Source organism: Triturus cristatus, chromosome 2_2, assembly GCF_964204655.1.
Source record: "Triturus cristatus chromosome 2_2, aTriCri1.1, whole genome shotgun sequence".
Classification (NCBI taxonomy): Eukaryota; Metazoa; Chordata; class Amphibia; order Caudata; family Salamandridae; genus Triturus; species Triturus cristatus.
Window position 1 is genome coordinate 67,485,460 of NC_140582.1, and position 22,325 is coordinate 67,507,784.

General features: G+C 40.8%; 1 protein-coding gene across 3 annotated transcripts in view; it reads right to left on the reverse strand.

Moving 5' to 3' along the window:
* Positions 1-22,325, reverse strand: part of LOC146861851 (uncharacterized) — an 84,608-nt gene that overhangs the window by 21,790 nt on the left and 40,493 nt on the right. For all 3 annotated transcript variants that reach the window (XM_085641014.1, XM_085641015.1, XM_085641016.1), the window contains exons 6-7: positions 13,212-13,325; positions 4,660-4,767 (exon numbers count right to left, since the gene is read on the reverse strand). In XM_085641014.1, the coding sequence (XP_085497140.1) occupies positions 4,660-4,767; positions 13,212-13,325 (222 nt within the window). The remainder of the gene's footprint in view (positions 1-4,659; positions 4,768-13,211; positions 13,326-22,325) is intronic.

A 22,325-nucleotide genomic window follows, 5' to 3' on the forward strand; every position in this document is an offset into this window, starting at 1 on the left:
AAGTCTATTGGGATATAGTAGATCATTGAAAAATCTGGCAAAGCCCATAGATGCTCCAAAGAAATATTGTGCATGCCTTTTGACTACTGCTACAGTGCATATTTGTCCCTTGGTGCTGAGTTGCAGTATGTACTTTTATGTATTTACTTAAAATCTTTTATATTTTCCCGTCATATAATTAAAGCTGAAAACACAAAGATGAGAGGCAAAATATGAAACATGAGGTTGAGTCCAAAGTTCTTTCTTAAGTACGCAACAAGCCTGTTATTGCTTGTATGTTCTTTTATTTCTTTTCTTTCACCTTAAGAACAGAACAATCAAATGCAACTAACACGTTTCACCCAAATATGGGCTTCTTCAGGCCAGTATTGCTCTCATAGCAATAGTAATGCAATTGGTATGTGTCACAGTCCTACCAGAGTCCTACATTGTTCGTTCCACTCTAGTTAAATATAAATAGAGGTTTGAGAACTCGGGTTATTAAAACTACCTGATGTTTTACAGTGGGAAGAACTGGGGGACATGTAATAAACAAAATAAAGCACCAAATCACCTAGAATCTCCAGCTTCTTTATCTCTGCATTTTTATTTAGTGGTGCTGTTCAGCACTGACAAGATGGCAATAATTGTTTTTTTTTTGCTTTTGCCGTTGCTTAAAAGTACTGCAAAAAGCAGTGGCAAAACCAACAGCAAGAGCTAATGGCTTTGAAAAAGCCTGTTTTTAGTACTGTTGAGAAATAATCCCCTAAAACGTGCTTTCAGACCACCCCACCCACCCCTTTCCCAGCTCACCCAAAATCTTCAACATGTGGGCATGTTCAGCATGCAATCGAAAAGGCTGCAAAAGATCAGAGTTACTCAGCCTGGCTCTTGATGTCCCACACTTATGAGTAGGTGGACAGAATATTGAGCCAAATGAGGTGTGGGACCCTAGTCAAATAAAGTAACTCCCTCTCCAATGCTCACCACCCCCGTTTCTGTTATCTCTTTGGCACGATGTTTATGGGGCCCAATAGGAAAATCCAAAGAGCATACACACTGGAGCAATACAGAGTGCCTTTGTTGTGAAAAGTGTGATAACTGAGACATAACTATGATTGAGAGTGGATGCCCAGAGTTTAGAGGAGGCAACTGGAACTGCGAGCTGTGTAACACAGATTAGTGCAGCCAATGTAAAAGGGGTTCTTGAGAAAGACTGACAAACCATGTGCATGGGCTTCGAGAAACTGACTGTGTTATAACAGACACAGGGTTGTATGAGTTTGCAAAGTATTAATGAATGAAATAGAACAGTGGGGCCTAGATCCACTGGAGATGGCAGATCCTGCTAGCCACCATTTTAGACTGCAAGAGGCTGATTAAGGAGCAGGTGCCTGTCCCACAATGAACACAGAAGAAAGAAGCTGCCTGAGCGAGTGGATACTATAACAAGGGGAAAGGCATATGACAAAGCAGGATGTAGCAATTGGCTGGCATGACAATACAAGAGGTACAAAATAACAAAAAGGAGGCATTAAACCAGAACACACTATGTCTAAACGAGGGTGGGACGGAGGAGAGGCAAAAAATATGCACACGTGCAATAGAAGATAGGTGAGGCGCAGACCTCCACACACATATTAGTGAATAGCATTTTCTAAAAAGTATTGCTGTAGCACTACGGAAATTACTACAAAACGTAGTTTGTGAATAGGCTCCATAATATCCTGATATCTGATTGGGATAGCCAAAGATAGACCAAGCAATATTAGTTTTATAGATGGCTGGAATGGAACGCTAATTAATTTGCTTATTTCTTGAAACACTTGAGACCAGTAGTTCTGGGTTTTAGTACAATGAATATTAATATGGACTGTATATGCGGCAGTGGCAGAGCAGTGAAAACACTGGGAATCCTCACTAAGGCCCCAGGAGGGAAGCTTTTTATGTCTATAATACAACTCTTGATTAAGCTTATATTGATGGACCTTACGACCTGAGACACAAAGAGATTTATCTCCAAACATAGTACAGTACTTTTAATGCTTTCATTTATTGTGCTGCCTTCTTCTGCTTTCTCTGGCCATCTATTTCCAGATGATGGATACTGTCTGGCAGTCTCGCCAAAAATCAACGGTAGGTTCCAAAGAAAAAATCTCTGCTAACTGTTGTGCAAAGAAGATCTAAATATATGAATACTTCAAGATTTAAGTTTAGGTACAGGATATTTGTAAAAAAAAAACATTGCTATTTAACAAATCCTGTAGTTCAAACTGAATATTTAGTGGAATGAAAAGTTGAGCCATCATAGAGTTGGTCAATATATTGCAGAGTGAACCTAGACCATTGATGGACAAAGACATATTGAAATCAATAAGGATTTATGCCGGAAGGAAATATACTTGGTACATTTTTGGGATTTCTAGCTTTTATGTATTTGAAGACCAAATATGGGCATGTACGGTGAGGGTCTTGAAGCCTGTTCTTTTAAAATATGAGGGATCGAAAAAGTCAATAGATAGAGATAAATCATTAGCCCAAAATGACCACTGAGTTTTATTTAGACCAAATAGTACTGATAATCTAGTGCAAAAAGCAGAACAATAACAACATTTAAAACAAGTGAGAGCCATTGTCCCTTGTGGAGTGGTAGTTGTAAAAATCGAATAGCCCTTCAGGGATTTTTATTTTGCCTTATGAAGCAAGACACCACAGAAATAATCTTATTAAAAACATTAGAGCGCACTAGCAGTTTTAATGCTCGAAACAAAAATAAAAGTTTAGGCAGTATTGTAATTTTGATTACATTGCCTCTTCCCATAATTCCTACTGGAAACCTATTCCATTTTGGCAAGGAATCGAGATAGAGCTTAAACATCTCCTCTATTTTGAATGACAATTTAACACCCAAGTAAGTAGCAGTGGAAATGTCCAGACTACAAACATTTGGTGTAAAATGTGTTTTTTATTATGAGTTAAATTATGTCTGGACACTTCACTGAAAGTTTTTGCCTCCTACTTGATGGCTGGCAGAACCATAAATAGATTATAGGTATAGATTGCAGTATCTGCTTACGCAGCTGGCTTAAGGTATACTTTATTAAATACCAAAGATGGAATGCCTGAATTCAGTTGTAGATATTTTAGATAGGGTTCATGACACAAAGCAAACAGATAGGGAGAAAGAGGACATCCTTGACGTGCCTCCCAGTGAATAGAAAATTTGGTTACCATAATTCCTAAGTAGTTCAAAATAGAGACCTTTGTTACTGGGTAGAAGCAGTATACCAAAGCCAAAACCTTGTAAAACGTGCCATAAAAGGGGCCAGGTGACCTTAACAAAGTCCTTCTCAGCATCAAGCATTATCATCCCTGTTGGGTTACCTGTGACTGTCTCAATACCAACAATTGCTGTAGCCATATTTGTTTGATCAGTAATATCTAGCGAAGGAACAAAGCTGTGTTTCATGGGATAAACCCATTCTCCAATCCAGCGGAAGTCTGTTGGCAAGTATTTTTATATATATTTTTGAAACACAATTCCTAAAAACAATAGGTCACTATGACCTCAGCAATTAAAATATTTTCTTTTCATTAAAAAAAAAACCTATATTGGTTTCATGAAAGAGAAGCCTCTGCAGTGAGCGAATTAAACAATAGTAATAGATAATATGCCAGATTACTAGAGAAAACTTTATAGAAATCTAAAGGGATAGAGTCCAGCCAGACTTAGTGCCTTTGGGTATACTAGGGATAACCTTTTAAATCCTGTTTTGTGACAGAGTTTTCAATAGCATTTGTTGAACTCTGGTTATCCAGGGATAGTTAATAGTGATACAATAAGATGATATCTGTACTGAAGTAGGTAAAGTATCACCTTGATAAAGTATTGCATAATAATCTTGAAATATACAGATAATAGTATTTTGGTTACCCATTTTGCAATAATCTACATGAAAATCTTACTAGCACTGGGATGTGATCTTCAGACTACAAATGATGTGCAGCATGGGCAATACACCACTCAGCTATCTTTTCAGAACTGGAGCCTTTGACTTGCAAGTTAAACACAGATCTTTCTAACAGGTATATAAACCCACTCAGATATATCATTCTACTTTGAATATGTAACTCGCTTTATCCATACCCCTAACCAGCAGTCACATAAATGGTTTGGTTATTATTCTGGGATTTTACCTTAGGAGCTGCAAGTTGCAGACACTTCTATTCATCCATCACATTAATTTACCAAGCTACAAGTATGTGCTGTGGTCTCAATGTAAAAAGTAGTATCAACATCTATTGGTTGTGCCCATTAGTGTGAACATTACCGTTACTTACTCTTTTTCTGATCTCCCATGTCACTGCAAACCCTGTAGTTGTATATTTTGTGGTTTATGTTATTTCCCAATCGCAGGTTTCAGCTGACAAGATTCTCAGGCCCCAAAGATTTATGATGATTTTATGATCTAAAATGACAGTATGCTGCAAGCCAAGCCAGGCTCAGAAATCTAGAACATCTGAGAAAAGGACATACAGCGGATGATGCAAGTAGGAGGCGGGAGGGAGGCAGGGAACAAAGAGGAAGATAAAGATCCTCTACAAATACCTTAGATATACTGTTGCGACAGTGTGCTGCTTGCACAGTTGTTTTCCCTACTTCTAGCACTAGTTACTCACTTGGCGTATGGGTTATATTTTCGCTTTTCTCCACATCAGGGTGCTTCATGAAATATGTATCTTCCTCTTCTTTCACACTGAATGAAACTACTGCCAGGTCTGTATGCCCTGTGATAAAGAAATTGACACATTATAATATTCTTTATGACAAATAATTCTGGTGTCTTTGTGTTTTTGTCATATTTACTCATTCTTCTGGAAAACCTAAAGTATGCATGAGCACCCCTGGGATGCAAAAGTATAGCTAATTTCCCTAATCTGCTGTTCTATTTCACCTGGTAAATGTATAATTCAAAGTAGAGTAAGAGCAATAGTACGATGCAAGAAAAAGTGAACGGTAGCTGCGCAAGTTCTCCTCTCCTTGTTTTCAATGTCATGAAAACCCCTTAAAGAAAATTTGTTATTTCCAGATGCTCTACATAACAATATGGGCCTGATTCGCAAACTGACTAGGTGAGTGATGGGAAAAAGAGGATTAATTGCTCTAAAATAGGTGGAGTTAAGAGAAAATAAAGAGGGATTTCGGGGGAACATGCTAATTTAGAACACATACCAACAGAAAACCACTGTAATTAACATAAAACTCTTCTAAAGTTACTACAGCCCTAACAGTGTCAATACAGGCGTACATTTACTTCTGGCCAGCCTTGGACTAAGTCAAACACCACACATGGCCACCCACTGGTGCTGTAACACACTCCCATAGAAAAGAAGTGAGGCAGGGAATGTAAGTAACACTCCATAGATGTCAATGTTAAATTAATTCATTAAATTAGTTCTACATTTAATTGTGATAAACATTATGTAGAATCATTTACTGCTTTTAATTTAATTATATATTTGATTAAGAAATACATTGATTCAATGTTAACTTCTTTTTAAAAATAAAAAATAATATTTAAATAGATCACTTTAGTGCTAATCAAATAACAATGTTATCGGTGGTATTTAATTTTTTTAACTTACTGTTTATTATTAAATTAATATATTTTAACTATGTTATTATTTAAGTCCCATTTCATTTGAGGCTTTTATGTGCTGTAACATAATATTTTGTTCTTTCTAGGTTAATATTAATTATTTTAAACTAGTTTTATACTATACTTTAAAAAAATAAATAAAAAGAATCTTCTTTATACTTTCCTTCACAGAAATCTCCACTTTGGAGGCAAAGATGCGCACCAACAGGTGAAACGTTACTTGTAGTAACTTTACACTCGTAATTTCACTTGAGTGGGGGAAGACTTGTAAGCCTACACCTCGCTGGAGATCTCCACTTTGAAATGCTGAAGAGCAAAAAGGGTAGAGTTATGCGTAAGTGTAGGAGCAGATCTACACATGAGTAAACCTACTTGTAAATATACCACTGAGAATTAGGCCCTATATTTTTAAAATTGAACATGTGCCTATTTCATACTAATTTAATTAATTTTACCTTAATAAATATAATCATGATAAGCTATTTAATATTAATTAGGGTTATGGTCACAGTTGGTTATTTCATTTTAATTTAATTACTATTAGATATGTGCAATTAGTTACAATTGTCGTTCTCAATTTAAATTTGTTTTTAATGTTTAGATAAATATAATTAGGCATGTAACATGTATTAGAGGTAAGGTTACCTATAATATTATATTTTCATTTCATTAACTTTAATATTCATGCAACATATTCTAAAGTAATTGAATTCAATAACATTAGGGTTTGTGCTCCATATGTTATTTTCGATTAATGTATTTAATATTGTGAGTATTTAGAATTTATAACAGGTTTAGCTGCTGTTGTTATATACGAGTACAACTCACATTCCACATTATTATATTTAATTTAAATTTGAAATAGAATTAAATGTGTAATATTTGTCTGATTTAGTTTGGACATTAGGTTTAGAATAGAAATTATGGCATTGAACGAAACTTTATTTTTGTTTTAGAGATTAAGGATTGAAGGATGAAGTGATGGTAAGTCAATGTGATGCAAATGACTTAATGGACATTTTAACATTGGCGGAATGATGGGAAAAGTGATGCAAGGGGAGTTATTATATGTATAAGTGATGAATATACCACTATGGGAACAAATTATCTCAACAGCCACCATCACATGCAGGGAACAATATTTGAGAGATTAACCACAATAAAGTAATTTCACTATATGGCCTTCTTGGTCTCTACATAACATATGCAATATTTCACACTTATCAAATGCAATTGCACAATGACTTCAAAATGACTTGAAAACATACAGACTAAGGTTTATTTTTAGGAATTTTTCTCTTTTGCCATGTTTTGAAAAACAAAATTATTGGAATGCTGCAATATTTTGCAGCTCTATAAATTCACTAAACATAATGCAATTTAGACAAAATTATGGCAGGCATCTTTAGAGTATAAAATCAAACACATCTTATTTAATATCAGACAATTCTATCCATCCTTGCAACTTACAGTTTGCAAGGATGAAAGACAGACCGTAAGGCCCTCATGTGGTCTTGAAACTTATAATGGCAGAACTTATATAGTTTTAGTCTAAACATTAGCAAGCTGAACGTGCACCCTTCTTGTTCCTTTCCCATCCAGCTCATATAACACCCAAAGGCAGAGCACAATGAGTTTTCCCAGGAAAGGAGCTTTTGGGGGAGTCTCAGAATTACATTATATATATACTTCAGAGAGGTGCAATAGATATCATTTCCCAATGTGAACGTTTACTGTTCAAGAGATTAAAACCAAGACTGGAGAGTCAATGGGCATCACAGAGAAATTAGGCATGGACAGCATGGACGCATTAGATTTTGAGATCTGGTAAAGATTCACATTGTTTCTTGAATAAATCTATGCTTGCTAATGTGTCGGAGAAATGTCTTACGTCATAATGTCAACATGTTGACTAAAAGCTCCTTTTTTAATGGCAGACTATAGGATGGTCTGGCTCTTCTTCTTTGTCCTTACTTAAGTGGACTATCTTAAATTGCCCTCACTAATGGATGGTAAAAAGCTTTGATTACATTAAACAGTAAAGAAAACATATGCACACCAGACAGTTTTTCTGACAGTGATCTATAATGTTTTAAATAACCAATACATATGAAACCATGCGTTGGATTTTTGGAACCAGAAGGAATCTGATGCTTATATGAAAAAGCATAATGATGAATGAGAAATAATACTCAAAACAAAAACTCCTTGACACATAACCTTTCATTTCTGATTTAGTGGTTGCCTTTTTTGTTATCCTAGAAAAGTCAAGGGGGTATCTGAAACAGTTTTAAAAGTAAAGCAAAATGAAAAGGGATCTACAAGAACAAATTCTAATTTAAAATCCCAACAAATATTTTTAATTGAACATATAATGCTTGCCATCAAAGTGTAAGGACTTTTAATAGTTTTTTAGGGCTGGTCTAGCTTGTTTATGTTTGAAAACAGGTAGGCTAGGCACTGGCTGCTAATTTCTTTTTTGCCAGTTACAAGTTACTGCTTGCATATTTAAAAATGGCAAAATGTCTTCCTAACTCAGTTCTCAGCATCGAGGTACCATTTCAAATGTAGGAACCATGAGAAACTGTTGCGGCATGCTGGTCCCCAATCCATGTCGATCCTTAGAGCTGGTAGTATATGTGCTACATATGCAGGCTTCCAAGAATGATGAACTTCTGTGGCAACACTGTAGACAGGTTTTTACATATAAGAAAATAATGCATAATTTAAATGTGTTTTAGTGAGTATCACTAGGTCACAGTCAACTTGTATTGATAGATATTCATATTTGCTGAATAACAGGGCATGTTTATTTAATGCGAGTGAGCATTTTTCTCGCTCTCTGCTTGTGTTTCTTTCCTTTCCAGAAAAATCACTGAGGATAAAGCCTCAACTGTGGTGTCTGTACATGCATAAAATGTAATATCTGTGTTCTCTCGAGGAAACAATGTTCAGGATGTTCCTTTATTTTATAACTTTCCAACGTTGCCTGTCAATGTTCAGTGTGTGTCATTCATTAGCCGAACAAGCCATTGTATTGCGGTGTTACATACACTGTCAATGTGTTTCCTTAATTAGTTATGAACAACCTAATCAATGAAATGCATTAGGAAGTAGATGTCTCTAGAATTATCTAGTTTACCAGAATACTGAATGTTTATGTGTTTGCAACATTTCTAGTCCAGCCCTGTTATGTCATACACTACCATGACATATGTGTGGCTTCTGTACCCTGAAACATAAAAGCAACTTCATTTTGGAGAAAAGCCCATTCTTTCGGGTCTTTATTTAGAAACTCTGTTGGTCTATTTGGCTTACACTTAGATTTTGGCACTTGCTTATACAGCATACTCTGTCAGACTGTGCTGATTTGATTTGTATTTAGTCTTTCCTTATGCTTCCTTCAGAGGCAGACCTTATATTAGTCCTCTTGCAGAGTTATACTTTCATTACTTTGTATATGCTGATACCTAATTAATTAACTAATTTTTTCCCGTCTTCTTGTAATGATCATATTTTTGAGTAAGCCCATGAGGTTTTAACCTGGAATCTTGTGCAGGTTTGTGTATTAGCCTTGGACTAAGTTTTACAAAGGGCCTGATTATGAATTTGGCGGTCCTGGAGTGGGCCGCCACATCAGTGCCCTGCTCCAGGACTGCCAAACTCGACCGCTGGCCACCCACCAGATTGGAATTAATATTTTGGTCTGGCAGGCGGGTCCTTTGGCATTCCCACAGTGTTGCCTATTAAAAAGGAACAGCAATGGGAACGCCAAAGCCCGTTCCTGCATGCCATGGACAGTAATGTCCATGCCATACGGGAAAGGGGGTGACTGCATACATGGGGGCATAACATGTGCTCCCCTGCAGGCACCCCCTTGGCCCTGAGGCAACAGGGGCCCTGTAGGGCCCCCTTTGTTTCCTCACCGCTGCACGTTTAATGGCCAGCTCACTACCATTGAAAGTGAGGTGGTCAGAAAAACTTGTAATATTCTTGGCGGTGCTGCAGCGGCCCTGCCAAGCATACTGCGGCATCACACCGCTGCAACACCACTGAGGGATCACGAATCCCCGGCGATTGCAGCAGTCCTTTGGTGGTCTGACCGCCAAACTCATAATAGGGAGGTCAGACCGCTGGTGCGGCAGTGCCCGCACCGCCACCCTGGCTATGGCAGTCCATCGGACCGCAGTAGTCATAATCAGGCCCAAAGTCTTACAAAGACTCAGACGGTCCCGCCCGTGCACATTGACCCTCTCAATTAGTTAATTAGAGTTTCAACACCATCAAGGGTAGGGAAGATAAATTGGTTTTGGAGAGGGAGAAAGACGTTTTGGGAGATGGATTGCAAGTAAGAGAAGGGCTGAATGACATATTTAAATAAAAGGGAGAGCGGGGCAGAGAAAGTTAAGTCAAGGTGGAGGAAGGGAGAGAGAAGAGAGGGAATGGGAGAGGAGATAAGAGGAATATTGAGGAGGACAAAATAAGGGGACTGCACAGCAATAATGAGAGCAATAAGTGAGTAGAGATGGAGTAAACAGTATAGAGAAGTGGTGCAGATAATAGTGGAGGGTTTGTTAGCAGAAGATAAAGAAACAAGGAGGGAAGAGTTTGACAGCCAGAGAGAAAAACTGACAGAGAGCGAAGAGGACAGAAAAGGAGAACAAGAGGGCGGGACAAAGAGTGCGAGAGAGACTAGAGAGAAAAAAAAAGCAAATGTATGAAAAGCAGAGGTAGAGAGATTTGGAAACAGAAGCTAAAAGAGAGGAAAGAAGACTACTGAGATACAGAAAGAGGGAAAGAGATAAGCAGAAAGGTATTCAAGAAGTACAAAAGGATAGAGAGGGAGGCTTAAGGGGGTTTGAGCAGAAGACGGATAACAAGGGATGGTGAGAGGTAAATAGAGGACAAATTAGAAAGCACTATTGGGGGCTTTAATAGGAAATTCTGCCTTTAACCTGATGCTCATAAGTCCGATAAGCCTGTTTCTCCTCTATTTATTTCCTCCACCCTTTAATGCTGCCGTCCTGCTTTGAATTTAGAAAGTGTTGTATGGGTCATTTAGAATTAATGGTTTGCTTTCGAGTTTTACTATTCTTGTCAAGAGACCAGCATTATTTCATGCTATATCAGAGCACAATTGCTCACTCTCATAGCAATCTGTACACAGATCTGCTATGTGTGACAATTTGAATGGAGTCTGATAAGCATTCATTTCCTCATTTCAGATTTGGGAAATTCCTTTTGGGAATTTTTAGTTCTGTCTTGGTTACAATTATTGTAAAGAGAAGTATTTGCATTTATTGGGCAGTTTTGTGGTATTTTCCTTCCTAAATTCTTCATTAGCCGAATCCTCTACATGGCTAGTTGTGAGGTATTCAGTCAACTAATTCTGTTTTTAAAAAGTCCAGGGAAACCAAGTCTCAAATAGAAGCAGTGCCATAGTGCCTTAGAAATGGATCTTTAAGCCGTTGAGGGTAAGGAATTTTCAACTGAAAAAAGGCTCTTTTCTTTAGTATATTGGGTGATGTAAGGCGATAAATCTCCAATAACCTACCTAAGATTGAGACAATGGGCCTTATTACGATGGCGGCTGAAAACCATTCCGACCGACCGATTACGATGGTTCCGAACACCGTTCAGTCGGACTCCCATTAACTTCAATGAGAGCCTGTGTTCTGACGAACAATAAAGGCGCCCATTGAAAAAAGGGCTGGGTGCGGAAAACCTTCCACCCTATGACGGGCACCTGATGGTGCCTGCCACACTGTGCATGGTTGGAAAGAGGGGACCCATGGGTATCCCCACGGGCCCCAACCGTAGGTTTCTGGGTGAAGGGGGGGCGTGCTAGAGGCCCCTAAAGTCGGTTTCCGACAGACAATCTGTGTCAGACAGACTGAGTCGGAACGGCTGTTGGAATACGGTCGGTCAGAAACGCGGCCCGTATACCTCTACGATTCGGCTTCGACCGACTTGGACTATGCGAACGGCGTTCGGAACCGATTCGGAATGACCGACCGACTACCTTGTATCAGGATCGGTTTGTTGAAAGGTTTCCAAGTCAGTTGGAAACATGGCATCCGACAAGGGTTCGGTCAAACAGAATGTCATTTGGAGCCTTTCCGACCGACATCGTAATGAGGCCTCATGTGCTTCTGGGACGACTTTAACAAAGCTGCTTTAAGATTGGAAAAACGTTTCACTTGTGGACTTTGGCTATGGGTGGATCATAGCCTTGCAACTACCACCTGTAGCAGTGGGGACAGCCACGGGTCAGCCACTGCATGATGGCCAAGAGACCCCCCTTGATCGGAGTTTGGAACCTCGCTGGGCCCTACTCGACAGTGGCCACCATCTCACTCAGGGAGTTGACTTCTGAAAACCTGGCCAACGAGGGGTTTCATAATTTACTGTCTGGGATATTCATAAGGACACCAGCACCCAAATAGCCATTGTTAGTGAAAATACAGATGCCAGTGTGATGTGTCCAATGCCGGAATAACACAGCAGACTGGCACTACCATATTTTTTGGCCTAATGTACAGCGAATGAGAAAAAAACATGAATCAACATAATTCTCACTTGCACTTTCCCGTCTCAACTCACATAATTTTTTTGCTCCCACCCAACAGACATCATTTGGCAAAAAGAGAAGACCTACGGCAAAGAGCCCTTCGTGGGCCTGTTGGGCATTGCAGCGCCGGCCCAACGAGGAGCTGCCTGATGATGAAGCATGACACCTTCCGGGGTCTGTGAGGACCCTTGCTCCTTATAGGAGCGATCCCCCTAGTCGTCCTTTCAACCTCCTGGCATCTGGAACACAACCCTTCTCTCTTCCTCAGTCCCAGCCTTACTTAGGAAGTGAATACTCTGTTTTTTGCCATTTCATCTATAAAAAAGCCCCAGTCCCTCCTTTTGTGAATTATAAAAAAAATTACCACTATTCGCAGTGCATTAGCCATCCAGATATTAGACTAGAAAATATGCACTAGAAATTAAAAAAAAGTGTGAGACCACAGCATGCAAGGTGCATCCCCTCATGATCCAATTGCTTCCCTGTCCAATGCCCAGTCTGGGCCTCACTCATTGATTCTGAACCAATAAATGGAGAGAGGTGGAGAGAGAGGTGTGGCACAGCGGTCAGAGCGACTGACTCTGGAGCGCAGGGCTTACGGTTCTATCCCTGGCACCGGCGGCAGATCAGCATCATGTGACTCTGGGCAATAGCTCACTTAATCTCCCTGATGGCCCCCAGACAAGATTATTATTATAATCTTGCCCCTTCGTAGACTTCTATAGTTATCTTTGCTTTAACGTAATTTTGTTATCCAGCTTTCCTTTGACATTTATGCACTACTCAACATACACACATAGCACAGTTCAGCCAGCACCGACAGTACACAACCAGCATCAAAACATCTACCAATAGCAGAATAGGTACAGTCTGACTTCTGAGCAGTTGCTCTGGCCTTCTTTAATAGCACACTACCTACTCCGCTCACAAACCTGAATTCACTTATTGAGCCATCTCTGTGCAATCTGACTATAAAAAACCCCAGAGTATTTGTAACTTACCTAAATGTGGATGATTGTTGCTGTCTATTTTTGTTGAACCATAATCCTCCATGAATCCTGGCTCCAACTCTTGCACCATTCTTAGATTGTTGTCAGAATTGAGTGTTTGGTATCCTAGCGGACAAATTAAGTGCATATATTCAAATGATAGTTCTTGCTATCAGGAGATTGAAAATCAGACTTATTTGAAAAACTCTTTGTAAAAAGCAGCAGATTAACAAGTTTTTAAAAAGTAGTACCTCCATCTTAAAACTATTTGCAAATGTTAAATCTGATTACCACACATCAATGTTTGGAAGTATGACTGGAAGGCATTCAAAAACCCTTACCTAACACGTGTAAAACATTTTCCTCACACATAATATCAGCCAATGAAAGTTTAATATTTTGCATGTGCAAATTCCACATAAATGATGGGGAGTGGCATTCCATGGCAGAGCCCACAAACTTGAGACTTAAGAGCTTTCATTTTTTCTTTTTTATACAAAAAAAGTATTGATTTTGTAATAAGAGACTAAAGTCAACAATCAACTTGCCAGTCTGGTTACAAAATTTCATGAATAAGTCATAATGGGACAAAAATCAACAGCAATAATTACTTGGTTGCCATGCCAGTGCCTTTATTGCCTCCTCCTAGATCAGCTTGATGTATATTTCGTACTTCATGTGCACTTCATGCCTGTCCTTGGTATGAGAGAGCTCAGCTGCCTGTTTCCTTCCTACCTTCACCCCTTAGACCTCCATTCCACAGCGATTTCGCCCCTATCAACTCAATTTCACATTGATTTTTCGCTGTATTTTGGAGGGGTGTGCTCATCCCAGATGCAAAATAATGTTAACTTGGTGTTTAGGTTGGCAGTAAATCCAGTTAACTTTATTAGGCTGGTCCAAACATTGCTCCTGAAGGTTGCTATTGAGGGCATACCCACAGTGTGTTAAAAAAGTTCCATCTCTGTAGTGCTAGAGGCCCTCTTGTGGTCTGACACCCAGTGATGAACTTTGACTACCATTCATTTAATTGACTTTGGTCTGTTATTTGACCCTAGCCTGAATGTACGACGTCCTGCATATGCCTTGCTTCTCTTAAAGGTGTAAATCTTTTAACCTTGCAGTCTTTCAGAGGGAGCTGTCACTGAGTAGGACAGCCTTGCCAAGAACAGAACGTGTGGGATGTGCATTTGAAAGCATGAGAGAGAGGGAGGTGTGGAATGTACTTTTTGGTCTCGAAGTGCAGTGGTGCACAAATGTGCACTGTGTTGTACATTGAGAGATGAAGTATGTGATGCTATAAGCAGTGGTGCACAAATGTGCTCTGTGTTGTACATTGAGAGATGAAGTATGTGATGCTATAAGCAGCGGTGCACAAATATAAATTGTGTTGTACATTGGTAGTATTATTAAGTTCTTACTATTGGCTTTGACATGGCCTCATGTCATCCTGAATTCGGACTCTGCCTTGCTTGAGCTTTATCTGCGCGCACAGCCACGCTTGCAAGTTGTTTGGGTTAATCACGTTCAAGGATTGTTTTTGTGAGAGATTGTTTAATGTACCCTGGAAGGCTTTCGTGAGCTTCGTCAAGATAAAGGCTGGAACATGCAAGATTGTAGAGGGAATGTGGGAACTCCTTCCTGCCATGGAATGCTTGCTTGGAAGCTTGCCAGTCCTGGTAAGATTCCTTTGGTGCAGGGGGAAGGTTTCTAGAACCTTCTAGTGTGTTTTGAGATTATAAAGCTGAGGGTTGTTGACTTAGAAACTGGGATTTTGGAATCCGAATGGGGACGGACGTGTCTACTTTGGTTCAGCGGAACCCTAGTTGCTGAGGCTCTTATCCCGGCTGTTTAATCCCAGGGTCAGGAGTGGGCTAAAGTCAAATGTTTGCACCAGGGGAAGTGTTGAGTTTTGATTATTGCCATTGGGATGTTTGGCCAGTGGCTTTGATCATTTGAGGTGTTTTCATTGTGATGTGTGAATGAGCGAGGTGCATCTCCAAAGTAATCATTTGATGCATCGAGTGTGTATATATTTTTCTGATCTCTTGCAGGACGCCCAGCATATTATATTTGCATGAGTTTTAGCTTATATTATTTGCTGCTTGTTTATCCATGGTATTATTCATGCATTTAACTGTTGCATTTACCAAGTGTATTATTATTGCTTGCATATAAATATATATATCTCTATGTGTATTTGAATGTTGTTATTTTGGCATCTGGGAAAGCCTTTCTGTTAGAGAGCATTGTGTAAAATAAAACCCCAAGCCTTATTCTAAAAAGAGAGTCTTTGCATTTTGTAAAATAAAGCCGTTTTCTAAAGGTGTTTGTTTTGTGTTATGTCTCCTGCTTCGCCCTGTGTGTGTTGAGCCACAGTGTGGGAGATTCTGTGTTATCTGATAGGCGAAGCAAGACAGTCTCTCACCCATCTTCTGAAACACTGTCCACTTTCCTGTTCTAATTCTATCAAACAGACCAACACCACCACCACCACCACACCGCCGCCTCCTTCCCCGCCTCCTCTGCCTCCCCTGCCTTGGTGAGCCCACCCTCAGGGCTGTATTCATAAAGGGGAGGGGCACTGCGTGGCCCACTCCCTTAGCCATAAAAGGCCCCGGGGAGCTCAGGTCATAATCATGAAAAAAGGGGAGGGGGCCACCCAGCTCCCTCCCTGAGTCTCCCGAGGCCTGAGGAGCCGACGCCACGGGGAACTGACACCCAGGACCGAGAATACTCAAAATGGGGAGGGGGTGCGTGCCCCAAGCCAATAAATGCACGGAGGAGCCCACCCCCAGGGCTGATTACTTTAAGGGAGGGGTCCGCACATCCCCACCCTGTCCGTGCCATTATGGTCCCCAGGGACCCCATGCCCTGGGGCCGGTTCACATGCTATGTCCCGGGGAGCCCACCACCACGACATAGCTGTTTCACTGCACCAGAATGGAAAAGAAACCTGTGTTTGTTCTTGCTTTGCAGGAGCATTTTCAAAACTCTCACCAAGCGGGAACAAACCCAGAGTCTGCTCCCAGTAGGCGGGCGCTTTGAAAATGCTCCTGGCCTCTGGGAGCAGATTTTTGATCTGTTTTCAGCCCACACTGAAGTGGGCAGGGAAACAGATCAAAATACTGCTCCCGCCTGGAGGAAGCAGCATCAGTTTCTGCTCCTTCCGGGCAGGAGCAATGCCAGCTCCCTCTGTATTCAGGAAGCCGGCTGGGGCCACGAGTCCTGAAGCTCCCCTGGCACCCTTCAACAAATGTATGGTGGGTGCTCCCTGTGAGCACCCACCTTTATTGATGTGGGTCCCAGGAGTTTGGGTCCCCGGTGCTGATAATGGCCTTTTACTTTAAGTAGGGCGTCCCAGGGCCGAAAAAGGCTTGGGAGGGGGCCCCTCCCCTTTAATAAAACAATGGCCTTGGAGGATGTGGTCCCTAGGGCCTAATAAGAGTTGGGAGGGTTGGCCATGCAGCCATTCTCCTGTTTATTAAAAAAAAAGGTTCTGTGGATGGGGTCCCCAGGGCCTATTAAGGCCAGGGAGGTGGGGGTCATGCGGCCACCCTCCCCTTCAAAATAAATAAGGCCCTGGGAGATGGGTTCTCCAAGGCCTAATGAGGTTTCAGAAGGGGGGCCACACGGTCCCCGCCCCTTTAAAATATATATGGCCCTGGGGAATGGGTTCCCCAGGGCCATAATAGATTTGGGACGGGGCTAACAAGCCCCCCTCCCCCTTTACAAAAAACACTGGAGGATGGGGAAAAAACAAAGGTTATGGTGACATTATAGTTAGGTGTGAGAAATATCTGGTTTTGTTTTCTAAAAAAACTTTAAAATTACCAAAAAAGCCAAAGGTTAAACTATTGTTATAATTAGGTGAATTTGCCAGTGACAACATTAACGTTTAGCACTTAAAAAAACACATAAATTCACCAGTTATAGCTAGCAGACCTCACTATAATTTGCACTCCCACCATTCACTGCTTATGACCTCACATATTACACCTCTCATGACATGTTCTGTGACATCATTTATGACATCACGAATTAGATCTCAAATGATATCATTGATATCACTAATAACATCATTGATGACATCATCAATGACATCATCCAAGCTTTTTTTTAACACATTGCACTATAAACGGATATAGTATTAGAGCTCAGAAAGTAAGTACAAAACAGCTCAGAAGAATATGAGGCATCATTAATGCCATCACAGATACAACTCCCTTTGGTTTAGAAAGCGTGGGTTTTGTGTCACACTGACCCTATACCATGTACTTATGGGTAGCGTAGTCACATTAACAATCAACCACAGACATTTAGGGAACCCTCTTTGCATACGGTGTTCAGTTTGTATACAACTGTTCAGAAAAAGTAAAGTTCTTAAAAATACTGAACGTCTGTTCAAAATGGAATGCCCTACTTCGGATAGCTTTCATCTGTATCAAACCCCCGACAGTCACCGAAACAACATTGAGAAATTAAGTTGATATGACAAGAGTAGTGTCTACTGTAAACAGTATTCACTCTATGGAGAGTTTACCCTGCACCACATGGTTTGCAGAAAGTGAAACTCCCATGAGAAATACACTATGGGGGATTAAAAAGTATCTACTAAGAACAGTGTACACTTTATGAAACATACTTATCGAAAAAGACACTATTCGCTTAATGAGCAACGTCTGAAGGTGTTAAATATGATACTACCTGTAGACTGCCTACTGTGGTGAAAACGTTACAGATAGCCAATCATCAGAAGCAAAAAAAGCACATGTACATAGCTTAATACCTGGTGCACACAGTCTTCTATGTTATCTAGAAATTGTCATGCTGAGACAATTCAGTCGAATAACTCAAGGATGCTTACAATACTTAGTATGTTGTATGAAGAATCTTTTCCCTGTTGCAAACCTTTTCTGCAGAGCCTAAAAACGTGTGTGAAACATAATGGAAACAAATTGTCGACTGTCACCTGCACACTGGGTTACTCTTCAGTGAAACATTTTGTAACATGTTCAATACCTCTACAAACCTATGATGCATTAGGAGCACATGCATTTTATAAACACTTACTCCTATTAGCTGGACATAGGCTGTAATTATGTAGAAAAGTAATATGGTAGTTACCTGCCACTATGTAAACTATAAAATAAACCAGCACACTCATTCGATGATGTCCTCATCAGTGATGTCATAAATTATATCATAGAACATGTCATGAGTGATGTAATATGTGAAGTATCTAACCATTATTTAATAATATTGCGGCAAACAGCGATTCAGCTCAACAGCATTTTTAGTGCCAATCACATTTACATTTACATAAATTACAATTTAAACAGTCCTGTCCTCCTTTCCATTGGACAGTTACTGTTAGGTGAGTGATGACGGACTGAGCATTTCCTTCGCTGTCTCAACATCGTGTCCACCATTACTTCATGTGTCTGTTTCTCTTATTTCTCTTAGGGAAGGTGGCTGCCTGCTCATAAAGACATATAAGTGCAGTCTAGTCACTCGGTAGAAACGAGCATGCAGCAACAATTTAATTATTAGTATCATCACTCATCACGTGTGGCATAAATAATATCAGTTCCTCATCTTGCCTTTTTATCTCAGGCAAGTGTCCGCAGGAGCAGGTTTAAGTAACCAAAATCCTCTCATTACGGTAATGGTGACTACGTGTCAGCAGACACTTAATCCCTGAAAATCAGCGGCGGTTGAGGCAGTATTACAACAATTCTCCACCAAATGCCACCTTGTGCTGCCGAACTTCTTGCGGAGTAGCCACTGCCATGCAAGGAAGCACCCATTTGCAAGAAGTTCGGCAGTACAGGGTGGCATTTGCTGGAGAATATATATATATATATATATTCGCTAAACCTCACTCAATACTAAGCTAATAACCAAACACATAGGGCTCCGTCAAAATCCTAGGACAGCGCCAAGAAACCAATCGGTGTATGTGCGTTTTACAAGACATTTTTAACATAACATAATATATATCAGAGTTTTCCCATAGGAAATGAAAGCGATTCGTACACTCTCAGGGGTCATTTCTTATTGATTTAATTAATCACAAAGACAAACGCGTTTCAGCTGTTACGCCTTCTTCTGGTGTCACAGTACTCGGCGCCATAACTTTCTTTTTTATGTCCATTACAGGTCACATGTAATGGACATAAAAAAGAAAGTTATTGCGCTGAGCACTGTGACACTGGAAGAAGGCATAACAGCCGAAACACGCTAGCCCATCAATGCTGGGAGGAGGTCGAAAAACAATCAAGATCGAACAAGTCCATATTTCGAATTTTAAAGCAAGCCATTTCAACGCTAAAGCTCGAGGAAGCCTGGCATACATCAATGTCATACTCCCCATTTAAACAAATTACCAATAAAGCCATCAAACAACTATCGCAGCAAACAGATAAAACTCTATTGGCCGGTTGAAGTCATGCATGGATGATAATGCCTACCTACAAACTGATGAAACCTCAACCATATTTACAAGAGGGCTTCACAGATCACTACAAGAGGAAACTGACCCTATTGAGACTGGGGTCCTTCACCACAACAGATCTTACTCCAAAATGGTTACGGACATGGTCGACCACAGATTGCTGCCTCTGTGGAAATGTAGTAGTCTTTATTAGTTTGTTTGTAATACTTTATTCGATAAAAGTTTCATCATAAAAGTAAGTATACAATAACATGACCTAGTTGAACATGTGATAAAAACACTATAATTTATGCCACATAATACATAAATTTACATTTACAAGGGACAATGTTAAAATCATCATAATAACAAACGATCCCGGTCTACGTATTAAGTTGGGCCTTTAGTTTCCTCGTGCAAATCACCCAAGCGTTCCCAATAAATTTAGCGACACCACACACCAGTGAGGTGGAGGATGTTTCAGTACAGAGTATTCGCAGGGCCATTACATGGCAACGAATGCCCAGGCCCCTACATATTGGTTTTAGCCATATCCTCCTGGGAACCTTGTAAGCCGGACAAGCAAACATGAGGTGTGCCAAGGACTCAGTGGGGGCTGCACAACACGGGCACGCCTTAGTTGGACTACCATATGAGTTCCACCCAAAAGTAAAAGCATTTACAGGGAGGGTTCCAAATCTAATTTTTAAGTATAGTGATCTATCAAGGGGTTTCTCAATGTAGTCAAGAAGTGGTTCAAATAACCTCGACCTCTTATGATCCAGAAACCGCTCAGTGAGAGCACCCCTATTGCCACTACGAGAGAACTCCAGCTGGACCCACTCCCAATAAAGCTTCTTAATAACTAATTTAGGTGGGGGAGATTGGTTTTTCCATAGATCACTTAGACCCAAGGATCCCACCAGCTTCCGTAGATTACACAACCACTTAATCCTGTTACTTTTGTCCAACAAGATAAGTTCGTCCAATGCTGCAGCATAGTTCTTAAGCTCCTCAGTTCTTCTCAGCCTGCACCAAAAAAGTAAGGGGCGCAAGCGCACAATATCCTTGAGGGGACGCCTGCCCATATCTAGACGTAAGGGTGTCAGTGGGGAAGAAATAGGTAGGGCAACCAAATCTCTCAGGAATTTATTTTCCGAGGTTATTAAATCCGAGATATTTTCAAACCCCCAGATCTCAGAACCGTACAGGGCACTAGGTAATATTTGGCCTTCGTAAATAGCTAAGGCCGGGGCCACGGGTTTACTCATTGACAATCTATGTTCGCGCATTACCACCCCTGCAACTCTTTTAAAATTTAATGACATTTTAGCCAGATGGTCAGTCCAGCACATCCGGCTATTCACCCTTACTCCCAGGTAGTCAAAGGACTCCACCATTTCCAAAGACTCACCATTAAGCGAAAAATTATTCCGTATTTTCCGGGAGGGTGCTATGGCCATAAGTTTGGTTTTCGAGGTGTTGATTGTAAGACCCCTATCATTACAAAAATCGCTAAATCGGTCCAATAACTTTTGGAGACCTGTCGGGGTTTTTGAGATCAAGATAGTGTCGTCCGCGAAGAGGAGAGTTGGTATTTTTTCTCCCGCCAGGGATGGAGCATCCGCCGGCTCCATTCCCAAATAATCCACCACACCATTTACAAATAGGGAAAATAGAGTCGGCGCCATGACACAACCCTGGCGGACTCCCCTCCTCACGGGCACCCTCTCAGTCAATTGGCCTTGTGTACCCCATCTGATTCTTGCGTAGTTACCCTCGTGGAGCTTAACTATAAGGTCCAGTAGGTAGCCTGGCACGCCTAGCTCTTCCAAAACTTCCCATAGCCTGGCACGAGGGACCAGATCGAACGCCATCCTCAGGTCTATAAAGGCCAAATAAAGACTACCCTGGTTGATTAACACAGTTTTCCAGTAGATCGAGAAAAAGCGGAAGACCTGGTCCATTGTACCTACTTTCCTCCGGAATCTGGCCTGGTAGTGAGAAAGAACCTGCTTCTCATCCATCCAAGTACCGACCCGCAGAATGACGACCCTACCAACCACTTTCTGAATCACGTCTATCAGACTGATTGGTCTGTAGTTGGCGGGGTCCTCCCTATCTCCCTTCTTGTAGACCGTGATTACTTCTGCCCCCTTCCACGAGTCTGGGACAGGATGGCCCCTAGCTATCAAGTTCATTATTAATGCAATAGCTGAAGCCCAATCTACGGAATCTTTTATAAGCAGGTCCCCCGGGATGCCATCTTGGCCTGCTGCCTTCCTAGGGGTTAGGTGTCTTATGGCCTCTAAAACCTCGGAAGGCTCATATGAGTTTTCATCCGAAAAAACCGGAGCTCGACACAAATATTTGGGTGCATCTTGGTCATCATAGATTTTTGAAAAATGGGAATGCCATTGTTGACTAGTGATGTGATTAGCCATCAGAGGCCTATTATAATTTCTGGCTTTATTAATCAGATCCCAGAATAGTGAACTATTTTTCATTCTTGATGCATTTTTAAGGTCCTGCCAATACAGTTCCTCCCATTCTTTTTTTGCCCGAGCTTGTTCTTCCGCATACTCCCTCCTAGCTATTCTCACCAACAATTGGTTCTTATTGCGAAGGGCAACTGTTAACTTGCGTCTTTTTGCCCGACATTCTGTAGAATACCAGGGATTACTGGGTTT